The sequence below is a fragment of the Hippocampus guttulatus genome, chromosome 22, assembly GCF_054856545.1.
Source record: "Hippocampus guttulatus isolate MCC_2025c chromosome 22, RoL_Hgut_1.0, whole genome shotgun sequence".
Lineage (NCBI taxonomy): Eukaryota > Metazoa > Chordata > Actinopteri > Syngnathiformes > Syngnathidae > Hippocampus > Hippocampus guttulatus.
In genome coordinates this window covers 3280046-3299488 of record NC_141282.1, presented here as the reverse complement: position 1 = coordinate 3299488, position 19443 = coordinate 3280046, and the positions used below count along the sequence as shown (strand labels likewise).

General features: G+C 46.6%; 1 protein-coding gene across 2 annotated transcripts in view; it reads left to right on the top strand.

Annotated features, from left to right (window-relative positions):
- lmo3 (LIM domain only 3) overlaps nucleotides 1-19443 on the top strand; it is a 34678-nt gene that overhangs the window by 9713 nt on the left and 5522 nt on the right. For both annotated transcript variants that reach the window (XM_086103503.1, XM_086103502.1), the window contains exon 3: nucleotides 15494-15619. In XM_086103503.1, coding sequence (XP_085959629.1) covers nucleotides 15494-15619 — 126 coding nt within the window. The remainder of the gene's footprint in view (nucleotides 1-15493; nucleotides 15620-19443) is intronic.

Here is a 19443-nt window from a genome sequence, read left to right as displayed (position 1 = left end):
ATAAAAATGGGAGCAATGCTAATCACAGACACATTATGGGATATCTCTTGTTAGCGCAATTCATGAGGGTTTATAACCATTTTAGCGGCGCCGCATAATTAGCTCGTCTCCCTGAGATTACACTGGAAATAATTAAGGTTGTGAAAGCATGGCCAAACTGTAAATAGTATAATGGGAATCGCTGCTTCCACGCTGACGGCCTCGATTCTTTTCCGGTTGGATTAAATAAGAATTTTTCAGGTCACGGCACACAAATGCGGAAGATATTATCAGTAATGGGCATGCATTGTTGCGATATGAGATGACAACTTTTATGGGAGTTCCCGCAGCATTTTTTGGGGGGAAGGTCGATGAAGGTTTTTTGATGTGAAGATTGAGGACAGAATGCGTTCAAAAGACAATTACAGCTATTAGCTTTAACGTCTTAACAGATGAGTGGAAAAAAAAGGCCTAAAATGCTCCCCTGTTTGTGTTCGGGATTTGAAAGCACCCGAGATGCTGCTGCGCGATTCCTCCCACACATCTTGAGAGGAGAATCTGGCAGTGTGGGCTGTGAAAGTGAGAGGCGCCATCTGAAAGATTGTCAAAGGGAAAAGAGTCATGGATAGTTTAGCGAAAGTAATGCGGTGAAGAGAAGCTTACCTCACCGAGATGAAATGTTCTCAAATGACACGAGAACGTCACAATAGCGCTGAATGTGACAATATTCCAAACTGCTTTGATAGATTTTTTTTTTTAAACGGCGACATTCAGGCCCCGAATTGACTGAAAATGATTGGTCATGTGTGCCTTGTGATTGAGGCGACGTCTGCTCGTCTGTCAATACTTAATCCGCTCGGCCTTTTCTTCTTGTTGCTATATCGACATCCAGTAGAGCTCGGTGCTGCCAGACATGTTGTGGCACAATGTGGTACTACACTGTCAGTATGCAACTCCAACTACAAAAAGATGAGGGAGGGGAGAGGACACAGCGTATCGATTTTACAGCCAATGACCTTCAGTTTTACTATCCGAGTGACAGTGGCGACCAGCTGCACGTTGTACCGGCTGCCAGAAATGTTAATTCGCTGGGGTACTTTGCTGACTGGCATCCCGACCCGCTTATTTGTCAGAACACGGAGTCGCGACATTGAGGTCGACCACCAGGGCTCCATTTTAAACTTGGTTTGCCGTTAACGACAAAACTTGGAAAAGCAGCTTGTGGCTCATTCCCTGTCCTGTTCCGAATAACTCATCGCTCCTGTTTGGTATAAATGTGACAAAAGTAGCAAAAGCTGTCCTGGGATACTTATTCGCTTTCTTTACATGAACACACCCGTTTGCCTTTTGAGGGTAGGGCTCCCCCTATAGTTGGGGAGTGTAATTTCATTCACACCGCCCCCGCGGTCGGTACAGTTGAAGTGGTCAGACGGCAATGAATCCATGTGATAAAGACAAAGTTTCTTATAGACCGAAGTTAGTAGGCTACCATTTTTCCCTTGCGATCCGCCTGTTGCGTATTAGACAGTGAGATGATTACTCACCGGTGAATAGACAGCTCACTCTAGCCGAACACAGTGTTTACTGTAATGGTCCACTTGTGCCGCCCGCGCCTTTTATGTGTTGTTATTGTTGCTCTATTGATTTCCCACCGTCACGTATTCTTGGTAGACTTATATAATTCTCAGAGGGTTTTTTTTTTTTAACCCCCTCGTGCGCATCTTCAGGTTGGCCTGTTCCCACTCGCCGTCTCGCCGCATCCGTCGTGTCGGCGATGACAGTGACACAACCTTGAGGCATCAATCATAACTGATGAATATTATGGGAAGCGTTTATGGAAACGGACGACAGACATGGGTACCGTGAGTCATAAACTGGAGAGCCGCATACAGTATATGGGGATTGCAAACGTACAGACGGAGACAGATTGATATTTTAATCAGAAGAGGGAGCCAGTGTTGAATTTTAGAGTGGGTCCGCAGAAAAGTTTGTTGCATCATCGGTATGACATGTAGTGTTAGATTTGTTGAAGCATCTTGTGGTCCATTGGCTTATTTTGTCTGCTTTGTTCCAAAGCAATAATTGAACCACTGAGAACAACAGTGGGCTAACAACAGTGGGCTAAGCATTTTGCAGGGCAGTAATTAAATGTTGATCAAATCTGGTGTTTGTGTCTTGGTGATGATGTAGATAGGACTGATTATTTAAGGGCACTTGTTTTGACAGAAATTGAATCCAACAAATGCGTCAGTGTTTTATGGGTTCGGCCATTTTGGAAATGGGAGTTGGCCCAGTGCTGCATTGATGAAACAGGAAAACGTGTTGAGTGCAGTACAGGATTGTCCGGTATTCGTCAAAATTGGAACGAAATGTTGTATTATTACCCTTTCACGCACCCCGTTACCTGATAACGTGATGAGCTGTCCACTGTAGTAACCGCTGTCCCTGAAAGGGTTAAATACGCAAAGCATAGACTTGTACATGTAGAGGTGAGGTGGTGAGTGCTGGGGGGTGGAGGGGGGCATTACAGTCCTGCTGCAGGGGGCAGGCTTCACAGCCATCAGGGCACCTCCACATCCCCTTTGCAGGTGTGCCATAATAGTGCATAGTGAAAATGTTCTAAGTCAAAATGCCAAATTATTTCAAGATGTTGAATACATTCATATTTTCTAAATGTTCACTGATAATCATTATAATGATACTATTACGGTTCTGGTTTAAAAAAAAACAATTTATTTGTTTTTGCTTTTTATCGGTGAGTGTTTATATATAAAAGCGAAAATGTGATTCTATGGAGCATTTCTTTGCCAAAAAAACACCAATTTTATCCTGTCACATTCACACCCGTGGAAAATGAAGTCCTCAGTTCACCCTACGTTCATGTTTTGGAAACGTGGGAGGAAGCCGGTGTGTCAGGAGAAAACCCACACAGGATTTGACTGGACCGTAGTCAAGCTAACGACCGGGCTCCCTTCGGTGCGATCGACTTTTATTAAATACAATATTTCCCGGTGATGTTTGCGCGCTCCTTCCATCCAAATCGCGGTGATTCCGCTCGGGTGATCTAGAGGGGGGGGTTGTTTAAATTTTGGACAGAAGTGTGCCAAATGAACAAACCTCAAAACGGCGCCCTCGGGGGCCTTTTTGAAACACGGCCACGGCGCTGTTTCATCAACGGGCTTATCTAATTCTCTGTCCCAACCACATCAACCAGGGTAATGAAAAATTCATTGAGTCAGTTACTTGCTGCAATTGAACACATCCATCATCTTGTGTTACTTTGTAATATAGTAAATCATGCGGACGTCCCAATCACGACCCCCCCCCACCCCCCTGGCCCCCTTCTGACCGAGCAGACCTTCCCCGTAATGAATATTGACTCCCATTGTGTTAAATTCATTCAAGCAAATCAAGTTTTTAAACACTCAAAGCCCGCCATGTCCCACTTTGCTCTTTCAAGGTTTTTCATTAAACGCCGCCGAAGTTGATTACCTGATAACTGAATTTGAACTCCGGCGGCGCGGCAGCGGAGCGGCAGCGGCGGGAACGCGCGTCGATTCCTCCGCCCGTGCCGACCGCGCGAGATCTTCTCTCCTTCCAGATTAACCTTTCTGGCCCTAATAAATGGTCTATAGTCACATCAAAGGGATGAGAAGATGGCGCAAGGCCTGATGGGAAAGCGGGGGACGCAGGGGCCCCAATGAAAGAGCTGGAGCTGAGCTCCCCCTTCTCATTGAACAGTAATCTTGGCCGTCCATTCCCAAATTATGCCCCCCTTTGTCTTTTTAATTAAACTCAAGTGCAGTTTGGCGGCTATTTGACCTCCACTGGCCCCTCTTCACCGGCAGTGCCGCAGGTCATTTCCATGCATATATTAATATCCCGTTTTCCTCTTGAGCAAGGCTTTACAGATTAAGTGCAGTTTTAAATCTTGTCTCGTTCCCATTTTGGGGGGTCGGGCTGGGGGGACTGTGTTACCGACCAAGTTTATTTTGATACGAGCGGAAAAACAATGTGACAGTGTAAATGATAAATGCTAGCGATGATAGTTCGCCAAGTTCCTTTGGGCTGTCTGGGACGTTTTGCATAGTTCGTTAGCATTAAACTAGCCGACTTTCCTAAATTATGGTTGAGGTTAGATACGTAACTTGTGATGGTCATGTTTCAACTCTTGCTTATCGTAACGTTCGCTACTGCCGATTAGCGTCGGCGTCCATTTTTTGTACGTTGAGGCAACAGTGTACGTGACTTGGACGGTTTCAAAATCCTGCCAGTTCCGCCAAAAAGCAAAGAATACATATTACTGCGAGAATCTGTGTGCGTGTAGTGAGAACAGAGACGGTTTTGTCATCCTACTGAAGGAGCCGATCAAGCTAGCACTATTCTTGTTTGTAAACGACACTCAGCTGACAGTTCCAAACCCTGCCAGAGCAAACTGAACCGGACCGCTTGGTAGAAATTGGGCCTGTGTCTGCAGTCACGGGCCTCAAGCCTTGGCCGGAGCACAGCGCCACCACATATTTGGCTTCTCTGCGAGTGTGCGAGAGGATGATAACAGGTTTGCTGTTTACCTCTCTCGGCGGCACGGCATTCCCTCCCGCCTCCCTGCAAGTTTTTGGCATCCGCCGCTCTTTATTCAGTTTCACGCCCGTGTGTTTTGGAAGCATCGAGCAATACGCCGTCCGACCTCATCCGACAGAACCCGACGCCTCCCTGGCGAACCCGCGCCATTGATGTTTGATCGTCGCGAATGACAAAAGCAGATATGCGTCTGACAGAGAGATGGAACCATCATTTGCGCGAGTGTAGATCACCGATCAGGAATGATCCGGTGAAGACCGGATCTGATACGCCTCAAAGTCGGGCGATTCAGAGGCAGGTTCTACTGAGCCTCCATTCACATACTGACTCCGTTCGTGAGTCAGCCTTCAATGATACGATTTAAACCCAGATGCGACCGTTGTATATTTTCAACCCCAGAACGTTCAACCAACCAACCATATTTTTTTTTTTTACACAAAAATTCATTCGCCGAATTGTGCTGCACCTCTTCTGGGCCTTTTCTGACAACCATGCTGGCGTCATAGGTGATGTTCCACATTAGAAAGGTGACGTGAACTCAAAGTCTCGTATTGTTAGCGCAAGTGTACAAGCAGGAGTCAAGCGCCATTATGGAGGTGCGGGAGCGGTGGAACCTGATCCGCGAGTCAGTCGGTTCGGGTTTGCAGGCAATTAGTGTGGTAACGTGTGTGTGTGTGGGGGGGGGGGGGGGGGGGTGTGGATGTGGCGAGGCCTTGTGTGCCGCCCCTGGTTAATGAGGCCTTTATGGAGATGAAGTAGGGGGTGTGGGCAGAGGAAGACACCGAGACGAGTGACGATGGTAGCCGGTTGCAGCTGTTAAAACAGCGCGGGAAGGGGGCGGAAGGGCGGGGGGGGGGGTCGAATGCTGGGAGACGGGCGCAGAACTGTGGAAAACAGCATTGCAAATTGCTGATTGGTCGGTGTCAGCCCCACTTACCGGCGTCATTTGAATGGTTTAGGCAGGGCTGTGAGACCTGTGCTGAACCCCTGAGCGACTTCTCAATTAGTGGGCGGCCTAGCGGAACTGCCAGACACCATTGTGCACCCTCCACACGCTCCCTCCCCTCACCCCAATGCCCAATCGTCATCCCGCTACAACCTTCCGAGCCACATGTTTGCCAGATCGAGTGATCAGGCACTTGGTAAGCTCTTCTACGCCGACTCGTTGGGAAGACGCCTTATCGGGGAATTTTTGGTTTCGTCGCGGGCGGCTTTTGAGGATGCAATATGATGTTTGTTTGGTTTTTTTTTTTTACGTTGCTCTTTCTTCCACGATAACGGCGCCTTTCCGGGTTGGAGTCGCGCGAGGCTTTGGGAAAAACCTGAATATGGCAGATAACGCACTCCACAATGGAGAAGTCCGCTTTGCTTAACCGAGTCGAGCCGGTCTCCCGTTGCCGTGCTACGCTCATGTGAAATGAGATGTAAATGTGGCCAGTTTAACAGGCTGATTTATTCATGAGGATGCCAAAAGAAAGACAAGAATGCTAATGCTACACACCGCTGTGCCCTTGGCCAGGCCAGATCGACCAAACAAGTCACTCGACAAAGAAATTAACAACTTCATTAGGTCACCCGACACCGTTGGCGCCTCCTACCTGACGTCACGTTAACCGCAGGTGTTGCGTGTTTGAAAGCGTATTTGTGAGGTTGATATCACGTGTGTCAACATGATCCGCTTTTAATCCGGAAATGTTTGCCCGGCAAACACGATGGAAATGAAAAGCCGGGTATCTCTCAAGTGAAAATAATTCAAAGACTCCTTATTCGTGTCCGAAGTTTATTGGGGTATTTTTTTTGGGTGGTGGTGGAGGAATCGATGTGTTGCTGAGGTCATTCCTGCCGCTTGTATAAGGGTTGCGTTTGCAGGCTGGAGGCGCGCGCCAGCGACTGCAGAGTGGCTAGCGCTGCATTGATTGCCCCCTATGCCAGTTTTCCGGGGTGCTTTTAATCTGCGAAATGGTAAACAGGCAATCAGAGAGATGCGCAGCAGTTTTTAAATGTCAGTCCCGTGATTTCTCGGGCGCCACCCCTGAATGATGACTTGATCCATGGGTGGAACAGACTGGACATATTAATATTAGAGAAAACAACATTTGAATAGCTATCCACTGCAGTGACCGCCGTCCCCAAAAGGGTTTAAAGACAGTCGGGACAAGAGTCTCCCATTTCCAGTTCGGATAAAGATGCAATTTTCTTCCATACGGTTGGCAAAAAAAATGCACCGAAAGGCATTGTCAAGCGATTCACACAAAAGCACAGTTTGCCCTTCACTTTTCCAAAAGGACACGCACTTATCCTAATCCAAACAATTAAAAGCCCGTCTACCTCACTCCTCTCGAGAGGCCGCCAGACTTTAATGGTTTCACGTATTTCGGCCAAACCTGCAAGGCTTTCTATGATCTCATTAATTTAATTGGCATTGCACCGTGTCCATTCATTGGCAACATTGCCTTTGTTTCACAGCTCGCCCGCCCAGCTTTCACACATTGTTGCCTTATCGGGATGTTCTTCCACGAAATAAGAAGCCGTTACGCTCTTGGAAAGATGTGCTTTGACGTTGCCTTAATGCATCACCGTCACGTTACGGTAAATATTACTCAAAAAGTTAACCTTTCCAACAGACCACCTTTGGAGTGTTGCTGATGGGACGATTACAAAATTGAATGAATGTAAAGAGATTGCGATGACAATCCGGTTGAACGGAGCAGCTGGAATAGTTACGTATTCTGAAGCACGTTAACATTTCGACAAGGTGACACACATCTGCGATTCAGCCACGGAGAATGCATCCCGCAGACATAAGAGTGTGCGAGTTGTCGCATTGCACCGCCTGCTACCTTATAAGATACTGATACGTACATACAATATACAACTTATAAATCACTTATGCGTATGTACAACTTAGAAATTCAAATTTATAAGTTACTGATACTTATATAGCTTATAAAATGTACCATATAAGCTATCCATACATACATACAACTTATAAGTGGTAACTTATAAGTTACTTATACGTATATACTGTTTAACTTATGTTTTTTTCGGTTCCAAGAATGTCGAGACTGATTCGCCGAAGGAAAAGAGTTAGAGTTTGCCCGCTCATGGTCATGTGAACGTGGTCGGCAGGCTGTAATAACAATGTTTGATGCCTTCAAAATAAAACTGAACCGTACTTCTAAGTCATAACATCGATGGACAGCCGAGACACGCTTGCTGCTGTGTTAGCAATAGCGCTACGGTTTCACTCTATCCGAAAATGACGTTTTCACTCGGATTAAAATAAACCCAAAACATGTTTCTTTCTGGTGTTCCGCGACTTTTTAAGCGCTGTAATAGCAAGTGGTTTGTCCAGTTTATTATTACTACAAATAATATAGGAATAAAATGTTGCTGACTTGTAAGAGGAATGAAAATGTATTTCCTTGCAATGTTTCTGACTCGCAATTTTAATGAGAAGCTTTCTAGATGTTAAACTCCGGGCACAGTACTCTTTAAATGTTGTAGCTTTACAGCTTGGCTACCATTAACCCCTCCCCTACATCGCCGCTCACTTCACACGCCAAGCAATTACCTCGCAGATAATGCGCCAAGCTCAACAAATGTGCGAATGTGAATTTCCTGTAATTACTCTGGGCTTTTCACATGTAATCTGAAAGTGCCGAGGGGTCAAACCGGGCGCCGGTGATTGTGTCTGAAGGCGGGTTCTTGTTTTCACCCCGGTTTAATTGTCCTGATGAGAGGGGGGTCGTGGTGGGGGGGGGGGGGGGTTACGTTTTGTTTAGCAGAGGTCAAGAGTGACTCTTTTGTTTCGGTTCCCAAAAGCACGGAAGGAATGCCGTCTGATGGAATAAAATGACCGCCACTCAACGGCACTATCGTTTAGGGAGGGTTTGAAGTGCAGCCGTAATTAATTTGAGGGGAAAGCAGTCCGTTGAAGCTCTTAGGGATCCTTTTTAGTCATTTTGCAATTTTGCTGCCCGACTGAAAAGCCGCATTCAGTCAAAGTGTTCCCAACAATATTTTACACCAACCCCCCCCCCCCCCGCCCCCCGCCCCCCTCAAAAAGGTCTTAGAGCCATTAGTGATGCCATAAATCCAAGGATGAGCCAAGCATTGTAAGGGGGGAATGAATCTGTATGCAACCTTCGTGGCCGACCAGTTCCTTCTGCACCAAAACAATTGTTAATACAAAAGGCTTCCTCAAATCGACCTAATTTGAATAACTCCACTTTTCATTGTCTACATTAAAATCCACACTTTCACTCGATGCTATGCCATTTTTTTTTCTTCAAAACTCTCAATCGAAAACTGTCCGTATGATCTTGCTGATTTTCTTCACCTTTTTGTCTTTGTGTGGGCCCAGCCGCCGATATTGCCAATTGGACTAAAATGCTTACTTGTTCAGTCCCCCAGATGCATTATTCTTTTGGATCATCCTCTCCAGTGGAGATTAGTTAAATTAGCTGTGAAGAGCAATGACTCATGGGACTGCATGTTTGGTGCAGATAATTGCGGGGTTTGTGTGTGCCACTATCTGGCACCAGGCGTGGTACAGCAGGTGGGCTGGCACTGGGAGAGTGCCTATCCAATGACACATCTGGTCGGAATCTTTTATTTAGTCGTCCTCAAAATGGACCTGGGAAGAGCCTCTGCCAAAAACAAAAAACTTTTTTTTTCTTGGGGCTTCCATAGTTCCAAACGCATCCCCATTGATGTGCATTGCTTGCACTAACAACATGACCGCAAAGTGCAAGGTGACCGAATCAACTCGAATGGGTTACTGAATGTGCTTCGACCGAAAAACGCCATCGTCCAACAAATGAAAACTCCAATTTGATCAAAATGGTAACCGGAGTGCATGTCTAAAAATCCCCCCACCCCCCCAAAAAAAATTCTCCCAAACAATGCCGAGCGCAACGAGTTACACTGTAGCATCTCAGAACCTCTCGGTCTCTCTCTCAGCAGTGCAGCCTTGGGAAAGCAGTTTGTTAAGTGTTAAATCCGTGAGGGGATGACCACTCGCTGTTTCCGTTGCCAATGATGGTGGGTGTCGGTCGCCAAAAAAACAACAGCGAGACAGGGGCTCAGACTGCAGAAATTGATGTATTTATGGCACTCATTCCCTTTGAGGAAATCTATTAATGGCTTGAAGCTCATCAGTAAAAAAATCATCAATAAACCATGTCACGTTAAAAGCCATGGAGTTGAAAAAGTAGCGGCTTATAGTCCGGAACATACGGTCGTTTAAAATATATTACTTTAGCCCATGCCGTATTCTGGCCAATGGCAACCAGGCTTGGAAACCCCCTTTCATTTGTTGCTAGCATGGTATAAAAACCGCCAAGGCGTTAGCCACCCAAATATTCATGTTGCTAGGATGGCGTTGCCAGCCACGTAAAATATTCCTGTTGCTAGAATAGCGTCTGCCGGAAACATATTCCCATAACGACTTCCGGGCATCGTCCTGACTTTTGCGCGGAAGTAGCATGTGCGTTCCCCACATAGGACAGACGTGAGGAAATGGGATGTGCCAACCAAACATTGCCCTGTTCTGACGCGTTGTGGCTCACCGTTCATTTTCAACGGCCAATTCACTACTCCATTCGATTCACTGCCGATTCGTGCACTGTGAATACTTGCTCAAAGTAACAGAGCACATGACCTTGCCCGTGTGTGTTATCGTCTGAAAGTTGCTTCACGTAGAAAAGCAGATGTTGTTCAAACTCTCGGCAGAGGTTATACGGGAGCTAATTAGGTGGCGCTCTGTGGCGTCTCGCCAAGCTGACAGTTACTCGGGTGGGGGCGGGGGGGGAGACGTTGCGTTGTATACTCCAGGAAAGCCGGCCATAATTCATCATTAGGATATCAGAGTCCAGGTGCAGATGAGAACTGATAGAGCCTGGCAGCCAGGCAAGTCGGAGCACTCGAGGAAGAAAATCTTATCCCGCGGACAATTCCCAGGTCACGGCCACGGTAATTGAAATAATTTTGCCCCTGAAACGTTGTTTAATCACTGACAATCACACAGGCTGGGGGTATTAAATTGAAGAACGCCAGAGTCTGATTACGTCTGCTACGTTTAACTGTCCCCCCTTTTCCTACTTACCCTGTTATAACTTTCTTTACTTTACCGCTGTTATAAATCCAAGCACCGTGGTATCACCGGAATTCATCCGACAAAACACACCGTGAGTAAATTCCAAGTTATGGACAGACCGCATCAGCAAATGGACTAAGCGCAATCCCATTAAAGACAAAAAAAAAAAAAGACCATGTTGAGATGCAACAAATCATTTGTCTGTTATTAACCCTGAGCCTGTAATTATGCAGATTACCATAGATTTTCCTTGGGTGCCTGGAAGTGGGATCCCGGGGTTGTTCTCGGCGTGGCAGGCGGACGAGGGAACGGCCATGCATTACTGAACTTGCCACATTCATCATGTTGACTGATGGCACGGAGAGTCGGTCCCCGGGTCCCAGTGGTTAATGTAGTGGGTAATTAACTGTCATTTGCCTAGTAATAGGCCGATGATCAATGGTTTGTGAGGAAACAAATTCTAATCCGGCAGCTGATGAATGCACGCAGAGGCTGGGGCAATTCAAGTGGTGGGAGGGACGGCAAAGATGGAGATCGGGGGGAGGAACGCCGCGGCTGGAATTGGAAACGGCTCCTGGAACACACCCCCTACTAATAAGTCATCATAAAAATACTACTAGCAATGCTAATCCTGTCGATATTCTGTACTTTCAGTTTCCTACATCGTGATTTGAATCCTTTTGTTTGGCCCGTCTAGTTACCTTTGCTCGGGCAGAACTTTTCTGTTTTGGCGTGAAGCCCAACGGATAAATATATTCCCCCATGCAAGGTACGCCGTTTACACCACTGCGGTAATGAGCAGGGAGTCGTCATATTTTTGTTTGACACGTTTAGTTTCGCCAAAGCCGAAACAATCCATTTGGCATGACACCGCTTGTGCATCCGCCAAAGGAGACGAACGAGTGCCTCGTAGACTACGATCGGGTTTTGGGGTCCACTGGGCTAAAGCCTTGTGGAATAATTTAATTGGTATCTGTATTTTTTTTTCGCTCTCTCTGTCTCCACTCATCAAATAGGTACCACTGAGCCATACCGGGTTCTAATACACAGTGAACGCTTTCTGACCGACAATACGAGGTATTGAGCACTGACTGCATCAATACCCTTTCAAATTTAGATTTGCGGAAAGGCATGAATTTTAATTTCAGGGCCGGATCGCCAACCCCTTTTAAATATACATGCTGTCTTGTCAGCCGTGGATATTAAGTGTATGTCAAGCCGACTGGTTTACATTGTTATCCCACAGCCCTCGAGACCTTAACAGGCAGCCGTTGGAATAAGAGAGGAAGGCCAACGAGAAACGTATTTATTTATGACCAATTATAAACGGCCGGGCTAAACGTATTGAATCGCAGACTTTGGGTCCTCGGCGCACGAGGCCTCCCTAAGCCGTCATCCTCCGGTTGCGTGCGAGCTGGCGCCTTTGAATTCATTACAAGCAAAAGCGCGCTTAATTTACCTCATCCCCTGAGAGCCATTAGTGTCCGTGACATCAAACTGGCAGAGCGGCGAAAGACGAGTGGCAGGTACGCGTCATCCATCTTCCCTTCCCCACAGGCCTTTCCCTGCGTTCCCCACCGCTTTGAAGTGTGTTCGCCCACACCGGCGCTGCCACCGCCTGTCCGAAAGATGGTCATCAGGCTGGAGGATTGCCTCCGCTCAGCTTGTTGGGAGAGCGGGGGGGGGTATGATGTGGTTCGAGAAGCAAATGTATGTGTTGTCCCCGGAAGCGAGCACATGCCGGAAGGCGACGCTGAATCATTTAACGCGGTGGTTAATGTAGCACGTAGGTACCAAATGAATTATGCAGCAAACAAGTGGATGAGGAGCAGCCAGGAGGTCTGTTGAGGAACCTGGGGGGTCTTTTTGGCTTCTCATTTTCTTTTCAATGAGACCCCCCCCCTCCCCGCCCTCCCATAAGTACATCCATCACCGACGCAAGAAAAATGCTGCTCACAGGCTGGAAAACATTATCAAAGATTTAATTTCTCTGCCGCAGACTCCAAGTTTAGAATGATGGTTTAAAAAAAATATATAGTGTCCTCTCGGAATCAAATTAGAACTTTAATCCCAACCTCTTTTTTTATTTTGGGAGGGAGGGGAGACATTTTTTCCCCCAAAAGAAATATGGCAATAGTAATAATAAGTTCCAGGGTCAAACTCTTGTCATTTGAAAACTTTCATTGCAGGGATATTTGAAAGCTGCGTCTTTCTATTGCAATGCGCAAGAATCACAGAATTAAATCCAATTCAAATGGATTTCATTCAAAAATATTAAAATGAAGCTTGAAGTACAATTTTTTTTTTAACTTTTGAAGGATAATTCGGTTCTTCAGACCTTTAAGGAGCACTTGACTGAGAGACACTATCAATTGAGGAAAGGCGTTTCGTGATTGAGTAAATAAGGCACTTCAAACGCAGTACGTTATTCTCACTTTTGACCTCCAAGTAAAGTTTTGGCCACAATCTTTCAGGCTTTCACTTCACCGGCGACGGATCCCGAGCGGAAAGTCATTTGTTATTGATTGCGGCGGGTAGACGCAACGGGGAATAGAAACGGGGTGCGCAAGGATGCCGATCGAGAATCTTTGAAAGCAAAGTAGTGTGACAGAGTTTTTGAACGGAACAGGCCAGGCGAATTTCAGGACAGACGCCGCAGATTGAAAAGTGGAACAGAACACCGTTTTGATCCAATCCGACAGGCAGAAAACTTATAACCTCACTTAAATTTTTTTTTTTTTTTTTTACCTTCCATCATTTATGATCTGGGAGCCTTGAGAGCACGCTCTCTGAAAATGATTCGGGTTAGCGGAAGACAAGGACGTTCACCCCTGCGGAGTAAGCGACGTCTCGTCGTGACTTTGCCGCGCGCCTCAATACAAAGCGCCGCTGTTCGGCGCGAGCGCACGTTCTCATTATCCCGCGCTGAATCTATCGTATCTGGCTTTTTCTTGTTTTTGTTTTTTTTCAGATCAATTACCATTCTTTGGAAGGGGAGAAGTCATCATTTCATCCATTTTGTACGAGCGCCTTTTGGCGATACACGGGGACGAGATAACACAGACGTATCTAAATTTAGAGGGCTCAAAGGAGGAGGCATAATTCTTTTAATTAAGTCCGTAATAATCCAACGGGAAGGGGCCTTCTTTTGTTTTCACCTCGCCGCCACGTTGCGAGCAACATCCTTCATTGTCTCAAGGTGTGTTTGACAGTGGGCCCTTAATTCCGGAGGTATTCATGAGGGCGCAATCTATCTGCTTCCCATGCCTCTGGGAAACATACTTTCTGAAGGTTAATAAACAACCCCTGCATATCCCGAGCCCCCGAGATCATTTATCAGATTGCGATCTCTTACAGACTCCGAGAGTGGCATGCCGTTTTATCATTTTAACAACGATGGCTAAAAGTGCCCCAAGAAGTCTGGCTTAATAGGTTATTTTGTTATATGATTTTCCTTATCAGATTCCTTTCTCCCTTGTAGCCCGGTCGAGGTTGCTGTGTAGTAACAGCCCTGAATCCCTAATGAATACTCCCATTAAAGTCCCTGGAGCAGGCAGAGAAATAATAGGGTCCTCCCTGGGCAGTGGTGGAAGCCATGTCCCATCTATTTCAATGGCACAAGCTATGGCCCTGTGTTTTTATTTTATTTATATATTTTTTAATGCGTTAGCCAAGCCCAAGACATTTTTTTTTTGGTCCTATGCCTATACTAGTTTGTCAAACTTAAAATAAAAACAAAGAAAAGCATGTTGTGTATTAAAAAGGAACACTTAGAGGTATTTTCATGCTAACACACTGCAAGGTAGCGTGGCGGCGAGCTGGTCATGTTATGCTAATATTAAACCCACAAGCTAGTAAAAAAATGCGGAAACAAAAATAAAAATAACAGATCATATACGAAACAATGAGTAGCTCTTGATAAAGCGTTATGTTGAGTTTATAAAAGTATTTTCATGCACTTTGTATTTGTTCTGAGGTGCCTTACGTTGGCGCATTTCAGGAGGGCGCTGCTCATGTAGGCACACAAAAACATGGCGAATTGTCATATCTACAAAATACCCTAAATTTTGTGTTGCTCGTTCAGGCGCTTTGTATTTGTTCCGTGGCGTCTACTGCGTCACCGTAGCGACCACATCAAGGTACATAAAAATACACGTTGGTTTTCGTGGTTGTTGTTCAAGCTCCGTCCTGACCCTGCATATAAAGTGCAGCGGTTGATTCGCCTGACTTGATCGCGAATTCAGTTCCCACTTGGACGACGACCCTGAACAAAATAAGTGAGATAGAAAATTGATATAATAAAACGAGTGTCTATGAATGCGAAGGATTTTTTTTTTAACATTTTGATCGGTTTCATCAATGCTTTTTTCATAGGGCTATAAAAACAAGTCCACCGCTGTTAATATGAAGTAGGAATATGAAGTCTCAAATTTTCCTCATTCTTAAATGTCACAAGTGGAACAGAAATTAGTCACTGGAACTTGTGTAGCATAATTTTGTCATCTTATTGATTTTTACTGGAGTCACAGACTTGTTTTTGGATAAGTGTTTTCGGGAAAGCCAAGCATACACCCCTGAGCGAAATCTTTGGTGCGCCGAAGGTGCGATCTATTTTGACGCGCAGTGTTTATAAAGACGGCGCACAAATAAAACTAACGCTGATGCTATCAATGCCTCCTTGGGCGGGTGCAGTCAATAAAGATGTGGCGAGCACAAAGAGCGCGGCAGGAAAGAAAGTCACGGCTTTCCCCATTTCTCGTCGCTCTTTAGGGCGCCGGACTCCCAAACTTGCACTTTTATCGACACTAATAGTAGCCGTTCGATCTGGCGCAGGTTGTTTGGCGTGACGGGGAACTGCGCAGCCTGCAGCAAGCTAATTCCAGCCTTCGAGATGGTCATGAGAGCCAAAGAGAATGTCTACCACCTGGACTGCTTCGCGTGCCAGCTCTGCAATCAGAGGTGAGTGATTGAATGGCGCTGAACTGGCGTCTCTCTCTCTCTGCCTCTTACCTGTATCCAGCCAAACGGCTGCCCGGGGAAGAAAGATTGAGGCGTACGAACCCGGCTGATGATAGTTGAACATCGGGAGATTCGTCACTCTAACAAGTGACCAGAGAGATACCCCGATGGACGTGGGGATGATGATCTTGTACTACTACTGTAAAGTTTGGGGCTAGACAAAGCTTGAAGGGCACCGTCTCTTCCATCAGTCTTCATTACTGGCCGCCCAATCAAATCCTGAACTTGGTCAGAGCTTAGACCACAGTTCTGCCTTACCAGAGCCGACAACGCAGACTTTTGATTGACGCTATCTCCGAGGTTTCCAGTCAACGTGTAGTACCCCACTGCATCGTATCGACATATGTTTATAAGTTTGAAGAACTTTGCGGCAACACAATTTTCTGAAAATTACCACTCAAAACGGTTTGAACCACTTCACGTATGAGGTCACAGAACAACATCGTTCCGTATTTTCCGCGGTATAAGGCGCTTCGGAGTACAAGGCGGGAATTTTCATCAACAGTTTCTGAAAGTTACCACTCAAAGCCGTTTGAACCACTTTGCGTTTGAGGTCAGGGTACAACATCATACTGTATTTTCCACGCTATAAGGCATTTCAGAGTATAAGGCGGACCTTCAATGAACGGCCTATTTTAAAACTGTTCATATATAGGGTGCACCGCATTCTAAGGCCCATAGAATCGAAGCGACAATAGTGGTTGCGGTTGCGTTATGCAGCCACTAGATGGAGCTATGCTAAAGGGAATACAATACAATAGAGCTTTATTTATATCGAGCTTACACAACCGCTGCAGCTGTAACAAAGCGCTTTCCAGAACATTTAAAATAATACGTCTAAGAAATCAGAATATTGATCCACATATACGGCGCATCGCATGATAAGGTGCACCGTCGGTTTTTGAGAAAATTTAATACTTTTAGGTCGCGCCTTATAATACGGTAAATTCAATGCAACGAAACAAACTATTGCCACTGAGGTAGGTGACTGCCATTGAGTTTCCGTTTGTGAAGAAGCCCTGTCAGACACAAAAGAACATTACTCTCTCTGTCACCAGCATCCGCACACGCCGGACACACGGCGCATACTAAGAGGCAGCAGACCTGGTTACGCACAATTAGCACTCGGTTGTTGTCTTGCCACTTCAGCCGGCTGCACCAGACAGCCTCTCCTAATAGAAGAAGTCAGCTAATCTTCATCAGCCAGACCGAGGCAGGCCAACTCTGCTCTCCCACATTAAAAGCCACTTAAACACGGGGCAAATCTTTCTTTTTACATTAAGGCGGCTGATGAACTGTTGAATAAAATTGACGTTTCCGCGTTTCGCATGGTCCGCCGCGGCCTCGCCGGGCGCCATTTAGATGCCCGTCACAATTTTTGCCAGAGTCTGGCCACGGTTTATGGTGTGGCACTGAATTTAATTGAAGCTGTTCATCAGCTTGGGCTTTTTTTTTTCCAGTTTGTTACTAGCTTTTTTGCAGCCGGGCAGGTTCATATACTTCACGTAAATGCACGTGAAAGTCAGATTACAATAAAGAAGTTGAGAATCATAAAATAAGTGGTAAGTGTCAAAATCCCGGCGCAATTTTACCCCTAACAGTCTGAGATTTCAATTTGACTCGTTTGCCACTTTGTTGCAATGTTCCAACTTCTCTTGGTTGTTTGGGTTGCCTTTGTGGAAGAGTAACACGTTGAAGTTATTCAAAATGCTCAGCATTTATCGGGTGATTAATCGAGTGACCTTCAGCAAATTGCTCTCAGCTCTCTCGGGATCTCACTTTTCCTGAATAGTTTATCCGCCTTGTTTCGGATGGCCTGAAAATGGGCTCTCTGCGCTTTGTTTGGCATACCGATCCCGCTGCTCGTCTCGTTTCACTGGCACCGACTCTGTCGCCTCTCATTGCCCGGCCTCAAACAAACACAAAAAGACCGGTCCCAAGCCCCCCCCCCCCATCCCTCGCCTCCCCTTCCATTGACCCGCTTCCCCCCACCCTCCGACAGGCCCTTCAATAAAGCAATCTAATCCATCTCGCAAATGGCCCAGAGATTTCTCTACGGAACCTCGTCCGAAAATGTGAAATCTGATAAGCAGAGCGGGCGATCGGCGGGGTCGGCAGGGGTCAGGCGCTGTAATTATCCCTCGCTCCTCCGGGTCAGCCGCCGCCCAAATTGCCGTTTGAAGGTTGAATTGCTCCAATCACGTATGAACATCCAGTCTCTCGTGTATCAACCCGTGTCTTCCGTTCCCTTTGTGGGTGCATTCAAACTACCCGAGAGAACTCGGGAGCCGGTGATTATTCTGATTCCGTCACCGTTCGACTCCAATAGTCATTGCCGCGCTCTGCTATTAAAGAATCCTTGGTTAAGCGATCGGCCAATTAGTGCAAGCGAGCGAGTGACCGTGACCTTTGCTGTTTATCGCCATCGCTGTCAACTTGACAGCAGTCTATACATTGCCGTGAAGGCAAAGCAATGTACGATCGACGGAAAAAGCATCACCGGTTATCTTGCACGCCCGTTCATTTTAGCCTCCCACTTTTTCAACTCCGAGCACGACTTTGAAATGTTAGCGAGCAAAGGGGACTGACTACCCACTTGTCTCTGGTCCATCAGTGAAAATATAGGATCCTACATCCGCCCTGATTCCTCCTGTCTGCACCCAACGCGGCCTCACTCCGTTAAACCAAACATAAATCTACCATTGTGACCTTCCCAATCGCCCCGGCCCGTTATTCTCCCCCTACCTGAGCGCCAGCGAGGGAAACGGCGGATGCCGAAAGGAACAGGCGACTGCTTCCGAAAAGAGGTTGTTGGGAATAAGGAAGGCGATATGAGCCTCCGTCTAGCAAGCAGTTAGCCACAGATCAGCCGTGGGGGACAGCTAATCGATGAGGCTGTCGTCCGGCCTCATCATCTTGCCAGTGCTGGCCCAATTTCCCCCTGATGAGCTGGAGGCCACAGTCTGGGGAGGCTGGAGGAAGGTTAGAGCAGAGAGGAGCAGGATGGGTGACAGTGTAGGCGAAGGTCAGCGCTGATAAGGGGTTGGGGTGGCGAGGCAGGGGAGGGGTGGGTTTCTCCATACTTGAGCCTTTGGAAGGAGAGACTGACGCCAATTGGGTTCAGCACGGCAAAAGCTCAGCCACGGGTGCCTTGTATGTCATGAGTCAGGCTTGTTAGACAGGAGCCTAATAGGCAATAAGGGACATAGTTGTCACGTTGTGTATGATTGGTGTCGAGAACCGGGAGCCTGTGCTGGGAAGACTACTCGCAGAAACACAAATTGTTTCTCCGAGTATCCTGAGATACTCGACGCGTGGGGGGGGGGGGGGGGGGGGGTGATCATGACGCATGTAAATCGACAAAGAAGGATTTCTTTGGAAATCGACAAAGAAGGATGCATCATGATCATTTTTTTCCCCTTTCAGGGACAGCGTTTACGACAGTGGACAGCTTATCATGTTATCAGGTTACAGGGTGCATGAAAGGGTTAAAGCATTAATCTTTTTTTTTCCTGACTTTAAAAATTGACATGGTTGATATCGGACCGTCGGACGGAAAGACAAACGTGAAGGGCGGAGCAAAAGCTCATGATCCAAAAGCATACCACATCACGCGGTTTAGAGGCAGAGTTGCGGCACGGGCCATGTTATTGCTGACTGAAGTAACAAGATGACTTTTGAGCAGCAACTCCGCTCACACATTCAGTCAAATGCTCCAAAAGTGATGGAAACCGCGTATCGCGGTCCCGACGACTAATGGCGCT